This window comes from Ixodes scapularis, unplaced genomic scaffold (genome assembly GCF_016920785.2).
Source record: "Ixodes scapularis isolate PalLabHiFi unplaced genomic scaffold, ASM1692078v2 ptg001819l_1___fragment_2___debris__unscaffolded, whole genome shotgun sequence".
Taxonomy (NCBI): domain Eukaryota; kingdom Metazoa; phylum Arthropoda; class Arachnida; order Ixodida; family Ixodidae; genus Ixodes; species Ixodes scapularis.
Window position 1 is genome coordinate 104,378 of NW_024610195.1, and position 20,622 is coordinate 124,999.

The 20,622-nt window shown below is 46.0% G+C and overlaps 2 protein-coding genes across 2 annotated transcripts; one reads left to right on the plus strand and one right to left on the minus strand.

Moving 5' to 3' along the window:
- Positions 1 to 4,535: 4,535 nt before the first annotated feature.
- LOC8037350 (2',3'-cyclic-nucleotide 3'-phosphodiesterase) lies at positions 4,536 to 13,579 on the minus strand. The gene is made up of 7 exons (XM_042288324.1): positions 13,387 to 13,579; positions 10,169 to 10,471; positions 9,351 to 9,507; positions 7,425 to 7,596; positions 6,655 to 6,764; positions 5,199 to 5,749; positions 4,536 to 4,738 (listed from the first exon to the last, which is right to left on the minus strand). Coding segments are annotated over exons 1-7 (1,365 nt in total). The 5' UTR covers positions 13,389 to 13,579; the 3' UTR covers positions 4,536 to 4,668.
- A 262-nt stretch (positions 13,580 to 13,841) lies between these two features.
- Positions 13,842 to 20,373, plus strand: LOC121834613 (ARF GTPase-activating protein GIT1-like; the record flags this gene model as incomplete). The annotated part of the gene is made up of 4 exons (XM_042288323.1): positions 13,842 to 14,012; positions 14,863 to 14,996; positions 18,497 to 18,609; positions 20,274 to 20,373. Coding segments are annotated over exons 1-4 (405 nt in total), but the record flags the coding sequence as incomplete, so codon positions are not given.
- Positions 20,374 to 20,622: the final 249 nt, after the last annotated feature.

Consider the following 20,622-nt stretch of genomic DNA (forward strand, 5'->3'; position numbering starts at 1 on the left):
ACTTTGATTTCCAGGCCTAGTGATCCACCTCCTACTGAACTGAAAATTGACGGCAAAAGGTACGGACATTGGCTTCTGCCCCGTGACGTCGCTTCTCTCTCGCCTTTGTCCTCCACTACTCTCCTCCTACGTGCTACCAACTACGCGGCGTGCTTCCCTTTCCACTGTTTCATCTTCAGGGCCCAGGCGGACGGCGTCAGATTTTCACTGCCATGTAAATACTAATTAAAAAAAAAAAAAACGGAAATGCGAAGTGTTCTACGTGGCTACCCGACAGATGGCGCCAGTGTCTTCTCTCGTCGTAAGAGATCCCAAGAGGTTTTAGAGCGCCCCGTCGTAAGCAGTCGCAAGTGTGTGAACCAGCCTCAATTATTTCATAGAGAAAGAACATGCAAAGAAACTTCTTTGCTACGCCACTGGAGACGTCCGTCCTGGCATCTTGAGTTGACGTCCATCCCTAGTAGAGAGATTCAGTGATGCGATGAGCCCGAGTAATTTTGGAGCAGCTAAAAGCTAAAAGTTCATTTTGGAGCAACAAGGAAACTTTTTCGAGCACTTCAGTTTCATTCTTAACAATGCGATTATATGTGAAGATTATCGCGTTGGCCTGTCCATCAAAATACATTCTCTACTTTGCCTTTCTCCTTCTGTACGACATTTTGTTCACATCAATTGCATGGCAGCTTAGATTCCTTAGTGATGGAAGCGGCATTTTACCTTTTGAAGCAGGTAAAATATTTGGAGCAGCCACTGCCGCTTTTCGTGCAGGTGCCAACATATGTGTTAGCACATCAATTGGAAGTTAAAAGTGATTGCAGTCAAATAATTTTATCTTTGATAATGATAGAGGGTTCCTCTTTGGTATTAAATATATTATTCTTTTGTAATATTAACTAGCGTGCACAGTGTAACCCACAGCATATTTAGAAATAAAGTTCAGGTTTGGGTAAATTTAATTTACAATGAATATTAAAAAAACAAAAAATGAAAAAATAAAGCATAGGACACACAAAATCTATGAAAACCAACAATCGTGCTTTAAAAGTGGCACTGCGCTTTAGCGGTATTGAGACCAGAGTCCAGATTTTTCCAGATTATTCATAATCAAGTAAAAATAAATTATGCAGATACTTCGAAATTCGCTCCAATCATCAAGGCACCGCCACACCATATACAGTCTAAAAAAAGTCTGTGAGTCTACTTTCACGCACAACACTCGGGGAACCAATCAGCGCAACTTACGGAGGCAGCTCAACGAATGACGATGCCAAAACATCTGTTTAGACCAAAAAAACGCAGACTGAGTTGTGACATTAAGCAATGCAAGCGTGACGTTTTGCACTGCTTAATGTCACAACTCAGACTGACATTAAGCAATGTAAAACGTCACGCTTGCATTGCTTAATGTCACAACTCAGTCTGCGTTTTTGGTATAAACAGATGTTTTGGCATCGTCATTCGTTGAGCTGCCTCCGTAAGTTGCGCTGATTGGTTCCCCGAGTGTTGTGCGTGAAAGTAGATGCACAGACTTTTTTGTAGAGTGTACATTCAAGGTCCGTAAGTACAAAATGATTGTTTTAAATTCTGTTTCTTTTTGTTTTCCCCTAAAGCCATAAACGAATGGAACATGCTACCAATGTCACTGTGTCATCAGCGTGACTAAGTTCATTTCTTAAAAATATTGAACCAACTGTTTTATTACATTTAATATGTTTAACTACACTTAGTATCATATCAACTTCTGGAGATGTGTTCCTTTAATTCTTTCTGATCTTTCAGTGATGTACATTTAGAGTGTAATTTATGTACTTTTTTGTTTCTTGTGCCGTATTATATTGTATTTGTTATAACGGGAAAATGTTTATCTTGTGCCGGCGACCAGTATGTGTTCATTGTGTATTTTTATTTCACCCTGTAAGAGCCCTATATGGGCTGATAATATTAATAAATGAAATGAAATTAAAAATGAAATGAGTCAAAGTTCGATGCCCTTTCGGTTGACTGCTACACGGGAACTACCTAGACGACTACCGTATTTGTTTAAATATAGAACCGCGGCTTTTTCCCCTTTCTTGGCACATCTTTTGAAAATCGGAGGTTAGCATACTGTGAAGACCAAAGGGCAACCTGTAATAGTACTGAGCATAGTTTCCTAGACACTCGCGCTAACCCAGGCGCTCCTCCACGTCAGCCGCTGCTCCTATAACTCCGGTGCCAAGTGGTGAAGCTCAACAACGCGGGCGCTGGTGGGTGTGAATCGGTGAAGGTTGACACGAGCGTGCCATGGCACGCACGGTATCCACGGCGTGGGAATATGTGGAAGACATGATAATCAAGTGATCTCATCAGGAGCAAAACACTCTGGTTAACTATACCATCCCACTACTTTCCACAATTTTCTCGCAACTTTTAGCCCCGAAAATTGCCGACGTTGTCTGGAAATTCAGACGACGACGGGACCAGCGCGTTTGACGAATAATATCCACACTTCGTTGTATCACAAGTCAAAACGCAGCCGACGCTATGAGCCAATGGGGCCGATGAAACTGCGTCAAAAGAACGACATCACGAATATTCATCTTTTTTGTGTACGTTCTATTGGCAGCGAATGCCCCGTGACCTGCGTGTTTGGGATGTGTGTTTGTGGTGATGTGTACCAGCTTTCGACTGTGCTCTCACACGAAATTAAACTACACGGTGAGTAGTGAAGCTGTGAAATACTCATCTCTAACATTTTACTTTCCTTCCGCATCTTCGAATGCTAAAATCGACTAAAAGTAATATATGCTTCTATTTGGTTAAGCCCATTTTGGTGCAGGTGTGACGCCATTCTTAGCAATTTGGCGCAAATGGCGCAACGCTTCCATCACCGATTCCCTCAAACGCCTGAAACATATAATTAGTTGTTTAGTTGCTCGTAGAAGCACCAGGCACAACGATATGCTGAGCGATGAAGAACAGTATGAACATCTGTGAATGGTTATTATAGGTAGAGCCAAATGTATACCAAATTATATTCCACGAAAATCCAGAGTGATGTTTTATTGAAGTCCTAAAGTTTGTAATAAAACTTCAATAATTAATTTAGCTAACTTCATAACAAAAATAGGCATGCGAACGATAAATAAGCCTTAGAAACCATCCAGACGGGGAAGGGGGCTGCTGAGATATGACGTTACGGCCGAAACGTTGGCTAGATCTGTTTTGTTGACTCAATAGTTGCTATGTCACCAAAAACTAAACTTTTGGCTCATGCGATGTATATCAATTTTTTCCTTAAAAAAGTTGACCATGGGGGGCTTGGGAAGGGCGGTCACCTTCCTCCCCCTAAATCTGACCCCGGTCGAACGATCAATAATGTTATTCCCAAATTTCCATCGTCTGCTCCAGCTAATTTAGTTTTACTTTACTCTGTTCACTGTGCCATCAAGATGGAACCCATGTAAAGGTCATAACAAGTCGACATAAAAATATGCTACCGACCTTCAGTTTTTGGTTCCTCTTATTCCGGTCGCTTCACTTCATCATTGCTACAGCAGGACAGGTTATTGCCACTTTAGGTGCTATATACTGCGTCCTTCTCCCCAGCTGGAGGCTCGTCAACGCACGCTTCGGTGGCTCGGCATCTCGGTAAGACAAGAGAAGGTCGACTATGCCGGCTAAATCTGGCGCGCGCTGAAAGCGTCTATAAATTGTCCCACAATACATAAGCAGCCGTGCTAAATATCAAGTTATAAAACATATCGTCGAATATTCCAGTCTAACACGTATACTAACAGCAGTCTTACTTAGAGCTTTTTAATACAGGGTTACATCAACACTACCAAGCTTTTTTTTTTTTTTTTTTTTTTTTCCATATATTTGACGTGTGCGTGTGCAACGATCCTGCTCGGAGCTACGAGTGCGGTACCCCTATACGCCGTGTCACTAGTTGCGTGCAGTACAGGCGAATGCAGTGCCAGGCCAGGGGAGAGAGGGCAAGCACTAAGAAGGCTGGGGACGAGGAGAGAAATCTCCTCTCCTCTCCAACGTTCCTGGTGCTCTTCCTTTCTCCCTTCGCCCACCCTTGCCCCCCCCCCCCCCCCCCCCCTCTCCCGTCCCGCCTTCCTAATGCTCGCCCTTTCTCTCTTCAAGTGGCGTTGCCTTCGCCTGCACTGCAACTGATCCGCGGTTCTCGCTTCACTGCAGTGCACAACTGCGCGGTGCGAAGCGCACTCTACGAAGCTATCTAACCCACGTGCAGAACACACCACGAACATGAGACATATTGCGCGACCTGCGAGTATTCAGTGTTGGATGCAGAGATGACGTAGTACGCCATTCAAGGCGATAATCAAGTTTTGTCAATTTGGACAAGCCTTACCGTACACGATCCGGCCGTGTAGTGGTGCCTCAGCTAATATATTTTCAGTGTTAATAAAGTGACATTACGTTTTGCACAAATGCATCACATTTTGTTGAGATGTAGAAGCGTGCAATCACACCACTGGACGTCCATTCTAGAGTCACAGCTAGTTGTTCAATCAAGGCAGAGAAAAGCAGCGAAACTTTTTTATAGAAAAGAAATAGACCTTAATATATTAAATACACACACACGCATATGCAAAACTCTTTTCAACAATGGGGGTCGATCCCGTTATGGTTCGCGAATGCCCATCCGGAATGCCGTCACCACTTGTCGGAACGAGGCTGCCATGGGCGTCGAAGACGGCCACGTCCTACAGGTCTTGGCCGCGGTCTGCAATCACAAAGCAGTCCCTTGGATACAGGCTTTTCTTGGGCTGGAACATCCCTGGTACCAGTGATTTATACACTCCCCTTATATGCCCCATTGGAAGCCACCAGTGATCCAAGTGGTCGCGTATTGGAAGCCAATAGGGATCTACAGGCGGTTGTCAGTTTTTGTTTTTGATGAGCTCTGTGATAGGAGAGGTGGTGCCTTTTTTTATCTTACCCGTAGTTAAATTCGATAAAACATGCAAACGAATTTGAGAAAAAATTCTGTGAATGTGATATGGTAATGAGTGGCTCTGTTAATCTTTGGCGCAATGCAATTCATACGAATTTTGTCGAAAAGTTGGAGACACAAGTCTACAGGGGCTCCACTCAGACACAGCTGCAATCACAAAGTTGATCTCAAGAAAATATATCATACGCAGATATGGACACTTTTAAAAGCAGAGTACTGGTTACTTTACCCTGTGCTGTACGGCTGGTAGAATCCTGTGAAAACTGCATCCAGCTCCACAGACCTGTCGTCTAGCACCAGCCAGGCTGTCTCTGTAGAGTAGACATCCACTCCTCCTACGTTTATCTTCTGCTCACAGTGGATGACCCCCTCTTCAGAAACAGAAAACTCTTCGGCAAGCCGGTTGTGAAGACCATCCAATGACCGGGAGTATGCAAATGGGTCATCGGTTGACCCCAGTATGATGAACCTCACTCGAGGCACTGGCAAGTAGGAGAGCCTGTCAGCCTTGGGCAGGTCCTCCACGGTCCTGTTCCCGTCAACAATGTCCTCTAGAGCAACAGTACACCTGGTCTCCTTCCAGCTGTGGAGGCTCACGCTTCTCGCAAAGCTCGCGGCGATGTCGTCTTCGTGGCTGTGCGCCTCGCCATCGTCATTAGAGCAGCTACCGCACAAGGCCATCTGGTCGTCGCTCAGCTGAACCAGTGCCAGAACCAGACCTTCCAGGATGGCATATCCAAAGACCTTTATTGTGCCTTTCATGCCGCACGCTCGCTCAACCTGCACAAATAAAGACATGTGTCCAATCAGGTTTGTTCTATGGCATAGAAAATCATTCTGCCTTATTGAGACCGCACCTTTCGGTGCTACAATGTTGCCAGATTTGTCTTTGGTGATGTCCAACAATTGCTTTGACACTACAAGAATGAGTTATATTAAATACTACCTAAGTTAAAATGAAACATTTCACTGGTGTCCTGGACTAACTTGCAACCATGAGTTTTTTTGGTTTTTTTTAAGATTTGTTGAAAAACACATGCACAAATTGATTTAGTCTCAAGATAAGCATTTTGCATTGTTGCTGCATCAAATGTTACCTAAAGCAGGTCAGAGTGGACTGTGCCAGTATCTTTTTCCCATGATGAAAAGTGGGTCATTGGTTGACAACATTATGAAATTTTTATTATATTTAACAAAACATAGTTGCATTTTGTGGGCAATTGTAAAGAGATGCATTTGTTAAAGTGTAACTACAATTGTACTAGCTGGATCACATTTCAAGAGCAACTTTCACAACTCTGCCGACCGTCAGCCCAGACAGTATTCATCTGCCAACCGAATACTACGTCGTTCGCCGTGCTTGGCGATCCTTCTCTAGACAGCAACAATCGGCACTCCACGCGCCCCACAGGGAGCGGATGCGTTGGACTGCTGTAAAGTGATTACGCTATATATGCACTTGTTTAGAGAGCAGGAAGTCAGTCCCAGTAAATGTCTGGTGTCTCCACTGTAGAGGGAAAATTTAGCCAGTGTAGTAAAATGGCTAGCCTGGTGTATTTAACATGCATCATGCAGTGGTGAAACAGAATATGAGGCTTATTCAGATAAAACAGGAAGAGGTAGAGATTGGAATGGGCAGCGCTGCGCCGTGCACAGAGGGTGCAGAACCCAGAGGGCGCCCTTGCCTCTTGTCTGCGGCAGTAGTCTCGGTCGGAGGGTTCCCACCCGAACCAGCAGAGTCTGGCGAGGCAGAATAGAAAGCCCTCGGGGCTCCTCAGGGGGTTCATGGTTAAATCTGCCGAAACAAACACAACGATTGGTGCACCACAGCCATCAGCGCATGTCAGGGACAGACAACAGACAACTCAGAAACAGAAAATTGGGGAAATAGAGTGGGGGAGAGAGAACGAGTAGGAGGCTGAAGAGGTGTAATTTCGAAGCAGAAATGACAAGTACAGGAGCACTGTTAAAATCCGGTAAAAATGAGGCGAGCATTAATAGTGTAAAATAGCGAGAATATGCCCATGTCAGAATAATTGCCCACCTGCTATTTCTGAAACATGCGAAAAATAAGCAAAAGGACACATCAAGTGCCCAACTCAGACTTCTGAGCACACCTGGCTAACCGAGACGCTTCTACTCATCAGTCGCTTCTCAAAGCACACCGGTGCAATGCAGTGAAGCTTGACACGCATGCGCCGGCCCTGAGTGATAAAGTCCACCCTACCCTTTTCCCCTTATGACTTTTTGCTCAGACCAAAAGAGTGCCCATCAAGGTTATCTCCGAATTTCGGATAGGAGCTTGTTGAGAGGCTGAATGATTGCTGCAATTGGTATGTGATAAGCAACAATAAACACCACAGCTGTGACCGACTAGTGGGGGCAGATTTGGGGGGGGGGGGGGGGGCCTGACCCATAAATTTGTCCCTGCCGACTAGTTGAGGCTTCTACTGACCAGCCTCCTTAGACAGCGTCTGGTGGAGCTGGTCAAAGCGCCGGGTGAGCAGGACGGCATCTCTAGCACTCGGAAACCACCCCACGGCCATAGGAAGCACGTCCTCCCACTGGCTCATGCGCTTGTTCATGTACTCTGCGTTCAGGCCCTTGCTGTTGGTGATGGCAAGCACCTGCGAGACAGCTGCACACTCACTCACGAAGAGGAGTTTGTCCAATACAGAAATGAGTGCAAGATATCTTTTAGTCAGAAACTGTAGTTTAGCACCAACTCGATAGCAAATATTCCAGTTTGGAGATCTCTTATAAGTGAAACATGGGTAGACCAGCAGAATACATTAGTGATCAATTTGCATGAACGCTAAGTTAACCAGAACCGTGACTGCAAAGCAGAGGCAGCTGTTCCTAGGAATATAAAATTTATTCTATAAAACAAAAGTAATAATTAAAATAATGTCAGAAATCTCTTGCACACAGGCTGGTTTAGCAGATAAACAGGCTACATTATGCTATAAACAACTTATACCAGAAACTGAATTTTCACAGACTTCACGGAAGAAAAAACTATGTTGAGCTATTGATCCTGCAAAAGTAACGCCTTTCAATGCTTCTGCAGGGGCTTATTGGCTCGATATACTTTGTATGAAAAATTTGCTGCTAAGGGGCTCTGTAACACAAGACAAAAAAGATGAATGAGACGCAACACAAATATGCCATGCTTTCAAGCGTGTTCAGTCAGGTTCATTTCTCATCTTTAGTGTTGTACGAAGTTTTGAATAGTTGTTTTGAATAGTACACTATTCAATATTTGCTTCGAGAAGAACTTTGATATTCAAATTTTTCTAAGTGTTGACAGCCTGCTGAGTTAGCCTGTCGAGTGTGCTTCATAGCGAGTCCCGGTGCACTGCAGAGAAGCAACGCCTGTGGAGCTCGCTTCCACAGGTGTTGTTTTCCGCAGTGTACCAGTGCTCGGTAAAAAGCGCGCCTAACAGGGCTAACCCGCCACAATCAACACCTTGAAAAGTACATATATTGCAGTCGCACACTTAGGAAAAGGCCCACTTCCAAAATGGAATGGTGCATGTGCATGCTTGGTGTATTTAAACAGAAACATTAACTTTGTGAATATTATTACCTACACTACAGTGGAAGTTTCAAAATTAATCTGGCTATTAAGCAAGAATATATGTTAGGCCAGGAAGTTCCGACCACCTGCATTCATCATTTATGATTGCCTTTCTTTCCTTTCTCAAATTCGAGATTAAAGAAAGGATATTGGCATATATAGCAAGAAGATTTACGAATCTCCTCAATGAGGTATAGCTAGCCATCTCTTTAGGTTAAATTTTATGTCAAATGCATTGTTTACCAATCACCATCCCCGTGTAGGCTTTCTGAGGCCACAGTTCAAAAATATTACTTGATTAAAATTAGCTCCGACATGGACAAGCGGAAGCTTGGGAACTACCTTTAAGGGTTGAGCTGGGTTTTTCTTTAAGCTTGGAGAAACTATTCGATATTCGAAAATGTTCGGCCAAGTTCACTATTCGCTTCAAACTCAAAATTCACTAGTTGCACATGCCTACTTGTCTTGTGTCTTTTTCATATCCCTTAGCAACACATCTGATCTAAAAAATAAAACAGCATAATTTGTACATGAAGTTGGCTGAGCTAGTTTAAAACAACATTGAATTCAAAAGACAATAACTTTGCAGATCATCAAACCATATGAAAGAAAGCGAGTTTCAATGCAAAACAATGACACTACTCAGCTAGGATGAGCTGACTCATGTTGAGTTCATCTTAGGCGAGCTCAAAATTGGATTGTTGCGGAAAAAATGTGAGGGCGGGACATTGTTCACTGTTTTTCAGGTCAAAGAGTTTTCTGCCAATCTCACTGCATGCATTCCACACGGGTGCCCCATACCTGCGGCTTTAAAAGAAACTTGCGGTTGATATCAATCAGGATTGTTACATATCCATACTTGGCTCCCAGTCTAAGGTAGGGACTAATCTCCCATACAGTCACGTTGGTGTTCTTGTTGATGATCACAGGAACGTTCTCCTTCATGTAAGCCTCAATTCTGAAATATGAAATGGACAATTAAAAAACAAGCTGCTTACTACAACAGCTTTTCATTAGTTGTCCCATCATATATTAAACCCAGAGATGCTGAATTTCAAATACATTATGCATTGGTTTTCACTGCTTAAAGCGATACTGAATCAAATTCCCCCAATATACAGAAAACATCAAGAAATACCTAAGTTGAATAGGATCAGCTAAACCTGAAATTGATAATCACATGATTATATTAAGTGGATGGCTATATTTTTCTTTTTAAATGCTGGCATTTTGGCGTGTGCTTCAAAATCAGCCGTCGAAGAGCCTGATGCACCTCGGCAGATCCGGCATGGCTTTGACGTACGTCATCATGCAATGCGGGGCCAAGCGTACCACAGTTACTAGCTTTGACACTTGGAGGCGTCAACACATTACATACTCGCTTATTCGAAGTACCCGAGGGCTGTAGCATACCGCAAGTTGCCCAAGGGCAACTTTTTTTATGAAAGAAAATTACATATACAAGTTTTGTTTCAGAAAGAAATAATTAGTTTTTGGTGACATCCAAATATGAGGTCGAATGGATCTGTCATTGCCCGTGACCGTCAAGTCTCTCAGTAGACCACTCCCTCCCCAAGCACGAGCCACAAATCTTCCCCTGTCCGAACCCTGTGACATACTTCTCCTGGCAGAGGCGGTGGGACTCACGGACGGTCTCCCGGTTCCGCGGGGGGGCCATGAGGGACGTGAACATTCGGTCGGACCAGTAAGTCCGTGCGTCCGGGTAGTACTCGCGCAGTGCGTCCATCACGGTACCCTTGCCCGAGCCGGGGGGGCCCCGCAGCAGGAAGAAAACCCGGCCGTGAGCCCTGAGGAAGGCCACACTCCCCTCATCCGCCACACAGGGAAGCACTGCCAGGCTCTCCCGAATGTCCACCTCGTCTGTCAGGGCCGCCATGGCGGTGCCACTCGTGTCGCCACCCCTGCAAAGGGTATGGAACGACCCAGGAGAGGATTTATGGGTCCGAGTTGGGAGAACATCAGAGGGGAGGTGGGGGCCAGTGGAAATTTGGCTTAAGGGGGAGGAATCTATAGAGATATACGACGTCAGGAGAGCACTGCCCAGATCTATTTTGCTGTCATAAAATTGCCATTTCACCAAAACTAAACATTTCTTTTGCAAAAAAAGCTGGTGTATGTCGTTCTTATTTTTCATAAAGAAAGTTGCCCTTGGGGGGGGGGGGGGGGGGGGGGGGGGGGGCCGTAGATTTGCTTTTGGCACATCAACAGGCCACTCAACCACTCGCTAAAGTCTCAAACTTTTACATTAAAGAGAGAGAGAAGGGGTAAAAAAAATTTAATACATACCCCTGTAAAAAAAAATTTAATATATAAAAGTGACATTGTTTTGATTTTTTCTCTCTCGCTGCACAATGCCATATTTTTGAGGGAAGGCATCGATGAAGAGGAGCATTTTGAATTCACATTATTTTCTTCTTGTTTTTTGTACAGAACTTAGAAGGAACAAGAAATAACTTGCATTAGGGAGTATTTTAACACTGGGGCTAATGGTGGCCATGGTGGCCACCAGAAAATATGTGAAACGGGTATAATTATAGTTAGGTATAATAAATAAAAGGATATGAACATTTTCAGTGTGGCTCCACACCTAAACTACATACAGCACCATAATATCTAAACTGAGTGCGCAAAGGGCGACCGCGGCGTCGATCTCTCAGCACCCTGCGTCAGCTCTACAACTCACATGTCTGCACTGCACCAACCGCCACTTAAGTTCATATTAATAAGAAATCAACAACTATACCACGGAGCGGAGCCGGCGGCATCCGTCACTGCGAAAAATTGCGAAAGAAATGCCCACTCTCCCATTGGCTGAGCAAAATGGCTCCAGTGTTGCCAGATTGGGCTATATATAGCCAAATTGGGCTACATTTTTTTCTAGTTGGCGACAAAATTTCGTGGTTGGCTATGTGGCTATTTTTGGGCTATTCCTAACGGCGCGGCAAACTCTTGTCGAACCTCAGGTTCCAAGTCGAACTTTGAGGTTCAACTAGTTAATTTTCGAACTTCTAATTAGTTTGGAAAAAAATGTTCCTCTTTTGGCTAGTCGAGAGGAGAGAAAGGAAGGAGAAACGCTTCAAACTTTTACAAACTTCGGGGATTTCCCAATGCACAGAGAATCGATGCTTGCAGAGTTCAAGCGGTCTCCCCACAGTGCAGTGGAACAAATCAAACAAACAGATCGCACTGTTACCACAGGCACGGTAGCGCGTCTTCTACTCGCACGTAGAATGAACTCTCCAAACGCAGCTTTGGTGCCCATTGTGAAACTTCTTAGGCATCACCTACCCCAAGAAAAGACAACATAATCAAAAATATTGTGAACCGGAACGGGAGACACTCATATTCTACACAAAGAAAAATAGATGGGTGGATTATTGGTAAGAACCTTAGGTATTGGGGTTTCTGATTTGAAACTCCCAGTGTTCTGACTGATCTGCTTCTGTTACTGTATGATCATATCTCCCGGGCTTCACAATACAGCTGTCTTTGCGTGTTTTGTACTTTTGGAAATCTACGAAGGATGCGTCATCGTTGTACAAATTTTCAACCTTCCGAAGATTTACTTTTTTCTTTACGTGACGTAATTTACACAAAAATGGCGCATCTGAGGGTTGAAAAAAAAAAATATATAATGTGTCTTGTACGTTTGAAAAATTTTCAATAAAAGGCTTAAAAATCATTGTTTTTAGTCTTGGCTATTTTTGGCTATATTTTTTTACGGCTTTGGCTATATTTGGGCTATACCTCCCAGCCGTTTGGCGGTTTTTTGGTGGGACCATCTGGCAACACTGAACGGCTCCTAGATAGCCATTGGCGGCCACTTCACGAGAGCCCGCGCTCGGCCGCCGCTCTCGTGTCAGGCGTTGCCGGAGGAAGAGGGAGGGAGGGGGGGGGGGGGCTGCGGGGCTGCGGCCGATTCTGGTCCTCTCCGCAGCCGAGGAACATGGCTGCGCCTGAGGCATCTGTATCGTCAGCAGTAGCAAAACGTCCACGCCAGTACACCGCGCAGAAGAACTAAGGGAGCGGAAGAACAACATTCCTGCTTTCGCATTCACAACTCATAAAAAGTGCTTAATATTGTCTTCAGTTTTTTTTTTTTTTTTGGGGGGGGGGGGGGGGGGGGGGCAGGCAGCTGTGTTTATATAAACTTTGTACTTACCTCTGGCAAGGAAGGGTGCTCAGACAAGAGAGCAGGACAATTGTTTGCTGAGCTCTTCCTGACGCAGGGACGCGACCTCCCCCGCATTCTCGGCGTCGCCCGGGAGAGTAAAAGACGGTACTCAGGTTCCAGGCACCGATGGAAGACGTCCGCCTCCTCTTTGCCATTGTTTAAACTTTTCTAACCGTTATAAAGTATTTCTTTTATCCGTTACTTTAAAAACGATAACTTGGACCATCAAGCTAACATAACATACGCATTTCTGGATGATCATGTGATCTCACAGCGGTAACTGTACAGGGGAAAAACTTACGGAGTTTTCTACTTCTAGCTCCTTTCACGACCACGCCAATATGCCGAGACCCAGGTCAAAGGAAATTTCAGCGTCTCTTGCTTTTGATCGTACTTCCACCCTTTCGCTTTCTGTTCGATCGCGCAGTGCGCAGGATCCCAGAACCTTTTGTAGGAGCCAGGTAAACAACTGTAAGCTACCTAACCAGAGGCTCTGTCACTCTGGAGACATTCATCATACCGCTATCATAATATTATCTTCCCGGCAGCGAAGCTTACATAGTTTCGGATAGAGATTGGTACGGCCGCAACTCGGAATCAAGGCCAGCAGAATGCCAGAATTTTTTTGTTATATGCACTCACATTTCACCGACGTTGTCGTTTCGCTTTGTACGGTGCTGTGGGATACGCGGCACCAGCAGACAACGAAAGTTCTGCCGACGCCGATTGTGGCGGGGATAGCCGATGAGTCACTTGAGCCAGAACGCTCGAATTGCCTGAACCTTTGAAGCACGTGTCACATGACGACCAAAAACAAAACCGAAAGCAGCCAAAGAACAAGATTCCGAAGGGTGTAGGCACTGATCTCTATGACAGTGGGTGTAGGCCACGGTGGTGCAGCCCACTGGTTGCTACTAACACTAGTTTTGCATAAACATAATTAAAAAATAGGCTGCATTTTATAAAGGTTTATGCGATTGCTTGCATACTTCAAACATACCAACGTTGAAACATACGGATAATGTTCGTTTTTGAAACTAGCACACATTGGGCTTCGTACCTGGCTAAAGCAGTTCTAGCAGTGCAATCCAATCGGTCGGCCGATTCTATGGCCGATTCCGTCCGAAACTCGAGATGAACTTCCAGCAGCGCGACGATGCTTGGGCTCTTTTGTTGAGTGCGGCTTCATGAATCCCCCGTTTGATAACCCATGTCGCGAGGAAAACTCAGAATGGTCCCCGAAGTGTGCGGCGACTGCGGTGCTCCGGGTGGGTGCCGTCTCGCTTTCTGTGGATATCTCTTCGCGCTCCGGCGGTTGCTTGGCCTGCACCGCTGCTACGGCGGACAGAGGTGCCGGTGTATCCCCGCGTTTGAACGAAACGGGCCCCTTGGCGCGTCCAACGTATTGCCGGAAAAGGTCGCGGGACAGCTGTAAGACGTATTCCTAACGGACAATAACACCGGAGAAGTCTGCGCGACCATCGTGATTCGGCCTCGTCCGCGTCACATACCCTGCCATTTGCGTTAGTTCGCTTGCTTCTGGCTTTGCATTAACATCACGCTAAGGCTTCTGATGTATTAACATCGCGCTAAGGCTACTTCTGAAACGGGATCTTGCTCATGCGCAGTGACCAACGTTCACGCGGTATTTGTACATATTTTATTCATAATCCCCACATCCCAATATGTGCTTGTTTACAAACAAGGGCGGCTTCGTGGTGCTGCAGCTTCATCGCCCCAACTCGGTTTCTGTTCGTGCGCAGTTTGCACAGCTGGTGCACGTAACCGCGTGCTTAGTTCTAATTGCGCTGTTGGCCACTGGGAGGTACTTACTGTAAAAAAAAAAAAAGAAAAAAAGAAAAATGAGACAAGCACAAAAAGAAGGGCCAACGAAGCACCCACTCACTGCGCTTGCTGGCAGTTGCTTTGTGCCGACCAAGTTGCGCGCCGCCATAAACGATTGTTTCTCCCGAGTTAATGTCTCGCAGCTCACCTCCCTTCGCTTGTGACAGTGCCTCCTCGTGACGGGTGTAATCGTTCCTAGGCTGGGTGGTGCAAGCCACCACTTGACACAAAAACGGTAGCCACTAACGTCCATCCATACATCTATCGGTGCAGACCCTGCCTGGGCGTCCATGAACCGGGGTGTGCTTCTCTGCGAGGAGTGCTGCAGCGTGCACCGCTGCCTGGGGCGCCACATCTCGCAGGTGAAGCACCTCAAGAAGGGGGCCTGGTGCCCGGGACAGCTCACGGTGAGTGCTTCAAGGAACGGCCTGGCTCTTCTGCACTGGTTGTAGTGCCCGTGTTCTTACATGCATTTATGATGGGGATTCATGTTCCCCAACGAACCACATCAGTTTTTTGGTCTTGACTGGATTCCAATTTCGATGCCCCTTACCCTAAAAAAAAACTGCACAGTAAAAATCGGCTCATCCAGTACTTTCACTTTCGCATACAAGCGGAAATGCGCACTAATGCACTTACACGGATTATTTCAACAGTGGCTTGTACATCTGGCAACATTAACCATATTCATAACAGCTGATAAAGTTCTGATTTTAGATTAGAACTAAGAGTTCTTCGCAATTAGAACTAAGAGACTGATAAAAGTTCTAGGCCAAACAAGCAAATTGAAACTAAGGCAGGTGATTGACCAGATACTTATGGGAGGGGAGGTACCCAGTGACTGGAAATTGAGCAGAATGAGATTATTATATAAGGGCAGGGGAAACAAAGACAGTATCAAATCATACCGACCAATCACAGTAACTTCAGTAATATACAGACTAGCTATGCAAATCGTAAAAAGAAGAATGGAAGAATGGGCAGAGAGAAAGCAGATTCTGGGGGAGCTCCAAAACGGTTTCAGGATGGATAGACGATTAGATGATAACTTGTTCATAATCACTCAGTACATAGAGATAGCAATGACAAGCCAAAGGCCATTATGGGTAGCATTTTTGGACATCAAAGGGGCATATGACAATGTGAATCAGGAAAAACTTTGGGAACAGCTAAAAGGGTATGGCCTAGGGGGAACCACGGTTAAGTTCCTAGAACGGGTTTATACGGAGAATAGGGTGATTATAAAATGGGAAGCCGAAACTACAAAACCAGCAGCAATAAAAAGAGGACTTAGACAGGGTTGCCCATTGTCTCCCCTGCTCTTTATGATATACCTCAGTGAGATGGAAAAAAGATTAGAACAGTGCAACCTAGGTTTTGACCTGAATTACATGGAGGAAGGACATAAGGTAAATCAACTATTGCCAGGGTTAATGTATGCAGATGACATTGTACTCGTATCAGAAAGCCGTGAGACAATACAGGAACTGATTAGAATTTGCAGCGGGGAAGGGGACAGTTTAGGACTAAAATTCAGTAGGGACAAGTCGGGTATAATAGTTTTCAACGATGAGAAGGGGGAACCCCTGGAGATACAGGACACAGTGATAGAACACGTAGAAAAGTACAAATATCTAGGGGTCTGGCTCAATGAAGGAAGGAAATATCTAGAGGAACACGAGGAGAACACAATTAGAAAAGGGAAAAGAAATTCATCTATTATGAAGCTCAAGGCACTATGGAACTATAACAGATATGAAGTGGTCAGAGGTATATGGAAGGGAGTGATGGTGCCAGGACTGTCTTTTGGCAATGCAGTGCTGTGCATGAAATCTGAGGTTCAATCAGGGCTAGAAATTCGACAAAGAAGCGTAGGCAGATTGGCGCTGGGAGCACATGGAAAAACACCAAATGAGGGAGTACAGGGGGACATGGGATGGTCGTCTTTTGAGAGCAGGGAGGCAATTAGTAAGTTGAAATTTGAACAAAGGTTGACTGAAATGGAGGATACGCGGTGGGCACGTAAGGTATTCAAGTATTTATACATGAAAAGTTTAAACACAAAATGGACCAACCGAACCCGAAAGCTTACATTCAAATATCTACACACAGGTGATGGGGCTGAACAGACTACGTCAGTGAAAAAGAAGGTGAAAGAGGCGGAGAGGAAAATGTGGGAGGGGAGAATGCAGGAGAAATCAGCTTTAGCAGTGTACAGGTCACGAAAGCAGGAGATAAGAAAGGAAAAGCTATTTGACAATTCACTGGGAAGTGCTTTGCTGTTCGAGGCAAGAACGGGAGTTTTGAGGACACGGACATATAGGGCTAAATTTCAGGAGACCGACACGTTATGTGCCGCCTGCCATAATGATAGCGAGACACTGGAGCACTTGGTTTTGAAGTGCACGAGGCTTCGTCCTGCCCTCCCTGAAGGGGTAACGGATTTGGCCGGGGCCCTGGGTTTCACTGGCGACGATGGAAGGATGGTAGAGAAAAAGATTACAGTGACAAAGAGACGATTAGAGGATTGGTGGAAATTATCTAGGGAAAATTAAATGATGGACAACTAACTAGCACAGCTGGGAACAGGCGGGACAGAGGAAAATTGGGACTCCCTCCCGCGTGGCTCCGGCCCAAAGTCTCAACCCTGTCTCCCAGTGGGTCCGGTGCTGGGGTAACGCCGAAAAGGTTTGACCAGAGGAAAATTGGCGACTCCCTCGCCGGGGGGAAGAGGCAGGGGGGTGATGTTTTTTAGTTTTTTTGCCCGATCCCCCGAAGGTCATCCTGGTGATATCCCACACTGCCTGGTGATAGTTAGGGGGAGAAAAATTGGTCTTAAAAGGGCGGGAGGAATCACGTTTTTGTCTTTTTAGACTTAGGCTAGGTGGCGCAAGCTACCGCCCGTTACAAAGGGAATAGCCATTAACATCCATCCATCCAGCTCATCCTCGAGAGAACAACCTTGGTTGTAGAAAGAAGCTTTTTTGCAGTCCAGAAAAGGCAGCAACAAAGAAAGCCGAGTTTTAATCCTTGCACGAGCTGTACGATTGTATCCTACATCTCGCTCGTCACCACGCACATAATTAAGAAATTAACAAGCCTACCAATGGGGTAGAAATTGTTGGTCCTACCAATTGGGTCCTGGGAAAGTGTAGAGCGATGATGGTCGACAAAATCCTCAGCAGACGAAGTTCCTCAGCCCATTTTTCTCTCACCCAGCGGCTGTTGCGCACAGAGGCACCACTAGGGATGTGGTGGCAGACCGCCCCGGGTGCAGCGCTCGAGGGGGTGGGGGGGGGAGGGGGGGGGGGGGGGTGTTGCGTCGAGCCTCGAGAATCGTGTGCCGCTGACCCTAGTAACACCAGTGGTTGCGCGTCATGGGGTCTGTCCCCTGGCAAGATGCCATAGTGCCTGGCATGCTTCTCCAGCTGCCGTGTCTATTGTCTCCTCGTTTCTGGTTCCTCGACTTCCACCCGTTGACATCGCCACAGTGTCATACAGTAAAGTATCCTGCCGCGATCTTGGCGATGGCGTAGCAGCAGAAGTGCGTGCGGCAGCCACCTGTCTAGCTGCACCTCATTTTCCAGCCAGACGGCCAGCAGAAGCTCAAGCAAACACGGCGACCCTCGCTTCCTTTACGGCTCGCATTTCTACGACCGACCACCAGGACCATGACATCCGACGACACGGCATACAGGTTCTTGCGACATAATTCGTTGCCACTTCGGGACGGCTTTCGGCGTATGGGCGTTACGTAGCCGTAAACGCACCAATCAAAGGTGCGCTCCGGGCATCCTAGCAGCACCGTCCGTGTTGTCTCTGGCTCTGGGCGGGCAAGGGAAAGTGTGGGCAAAAGTGCTCTCAAGAGTCCCCCAGAGAGGCTGGAGACGGGGTGTCTCTTCTTCAGATGGTGCACGCGCTGCACACGAGCGGAGCCAACTCCATCTGGGAACACCTGCTGTTGGAGCCTGGCCAGGGCAAGGGGGCCCGCCGCAAACCCAGTGCCGACGACTGCCTGCAGTAAGTTTGCCCCTCACTGCACTCGCACTATGCCCTGTTTCACCTTATGATGGACCGCTGCGAACACCACGAGCCACCAAAACCAGTCCAATGCTGTGCAGGTGTCACGTAATCTTTAGGGAGGGATGCAACAATCCTCAAAGTGCATAGTCACGTGATGCGTTCATTGAGCTAGCTGGATTTCATTTTCATTTAATTTTGTTTATTTGCTCTTGAGGCATGTAGCATTACAGAGGAGGGAGTGGGAAAACCCTGATAAGCAAGTAAGTACACCTGAAAAAAACCCAGAAAAATTCAGGTTAACATGGTAGGTTAACTGACTTCCCTGGAAAGATCTCAGTTGGTAATGAAAACAACCGAGGCTGAAAAATGGTTCGACGGAAAGATGTGTAAAGTGCATTAAAATTGGTGTAAGAAATTCTAACCTTATGATGGTGATCGACATGCGAAGAAACATGAAAAGGGAGTGAAATGAGTCGTTTATGCAGTGTAATGTTTTAATAAATCTCACTTAATGAGCTAAGATGAGCGATTTTTGTGCGTACCAATAGATCTGGGAGTAAAGGAGTCCTTTGTAGTGGAAACACTTGCAGTTTCATGATAATTGGAAAAAATGAGATGATTCATTCTCTCTTGTATGACTAAAACTGATCCAATTAGTGAGCTCTGATAAGAACCCCAAATAAATGATGCTGGGATGCCTTGTGGCATTTTCTGCAGTCCATTGAAGGTGAAACAGACAATAGCACGAGTGCCTGGACTTGGGCTGGCGTCTAATGCATCAAAACGGTGCGAAAAGGGTCATGTGAAAGATTGATTTTTACGTAGAGCATTGGGTTAATCAACTCCTTCTGTTACAATGGAGCCTCGTTGATATGGTTTTCAGAAGACTGCAATTAAGAGACGTGCTATTCGAGAGGTCGTACCAACCAGTGACGTTTTTAGGGTCCTATAGGTGAGAAAAGTAACCCACATACTAATTTTTCTCTTGTGTACTTTTACGTCTGTGTAGAACAACTGCAATCATTCACATGCAGGTAAACTTTTTTTTTTTTTTTTTACTGTGATGTAAAATTAGACGTTAATCCTTAATCGTAACCAAAAAAGAAAACTTTCTGAGCCCGTCGAGCTAAATCAAAACCTAACCCGAATCAGCTGCTGCTTCTAACACGCCAGCGCCAAGCATCCAGGCTCTACACACATGCTCGTGCAAAACAGTGAAACTTGACACCTGTGCACCGCGAGCATGCCGGATGCAGTGCACAAATATGAACTCCAAACTTGCAAAATGAAAGTCTCACGTCAGTCGCGTCGGGTGGCATTTCTCGTACATAATGACTGGGAAGGCAAATGCTACAGACAGGAAATTGATAGTGCGCATGTTCCCTCTGGAGTTCAACTGGACTGTGTTATGTATCAGCTTGACCATCGGAGCTGCGTGCCCAGCGTAGTCCTCGGTCAGGGAACAACTGCCAGAATTCTCGTTTACACGCAAACTCCCAAGTCTCGCTGCTTCAAATGTTCGGCTCCCAGGCTGGTAGTGCCGAACACGTAACGGACCGCTGTCTATGAACGTAACAGCCGACAGGAACATGTCAGCCGGGAGCGAATCGGCGAGGTTCTACCGCAGTGTCTTGACCCCAGAAATGTGTGTGGCTGTGCAGCCCGACCAAGGCAGACTTCATCCGGGCCAAGCACCAGAACCTGGCGTTTGTGCACCGCCCCGGCAGGGACGAGGAGCCCTCCCAGGAGGACCTTAGCCAGGTGGGACCTACATAGTGTTTTCGGGCCTACAAACTCCACTCTGGGTATTCCTCATCTAAAGGCTGGCTCGCACATTTGCATTAGACTGTGACTGAGTGTCTCGTCATCTCTTGCGACGGCCTACGACGAGAGACCACACTGGAGCCGTACATCCAATCTGCATTTATTTTTTTATTTTTTATGTATCACTCTTTCATCATGGGCTCGAAATGCTTTTTGACAATCTTACAAGCGACCATTTCCCATAAA

What these genes read in the sequence shown, in the direction of transcription:
- LOC8037350 (XM_042288324.1), bottom strand. An exon ending in CACCGCCTCTGCCAGGAGAA is followed by an intron (nt 9,508 to 10,168) that starts GTATGTCACAGG and finishes TTCATATTTCAG; the next exon opens with AATTGAGGCTTACATGAAGG. An exon ending in ACTACTGCCGCAGACAAGAG is followed by an intron (nt 5,750 to 6,654) that starts GCAAGGGCGCCC and finishes TTATTTGTGCAG; the next exon opens with GTTGAGCGAGCGTGCGGCAT.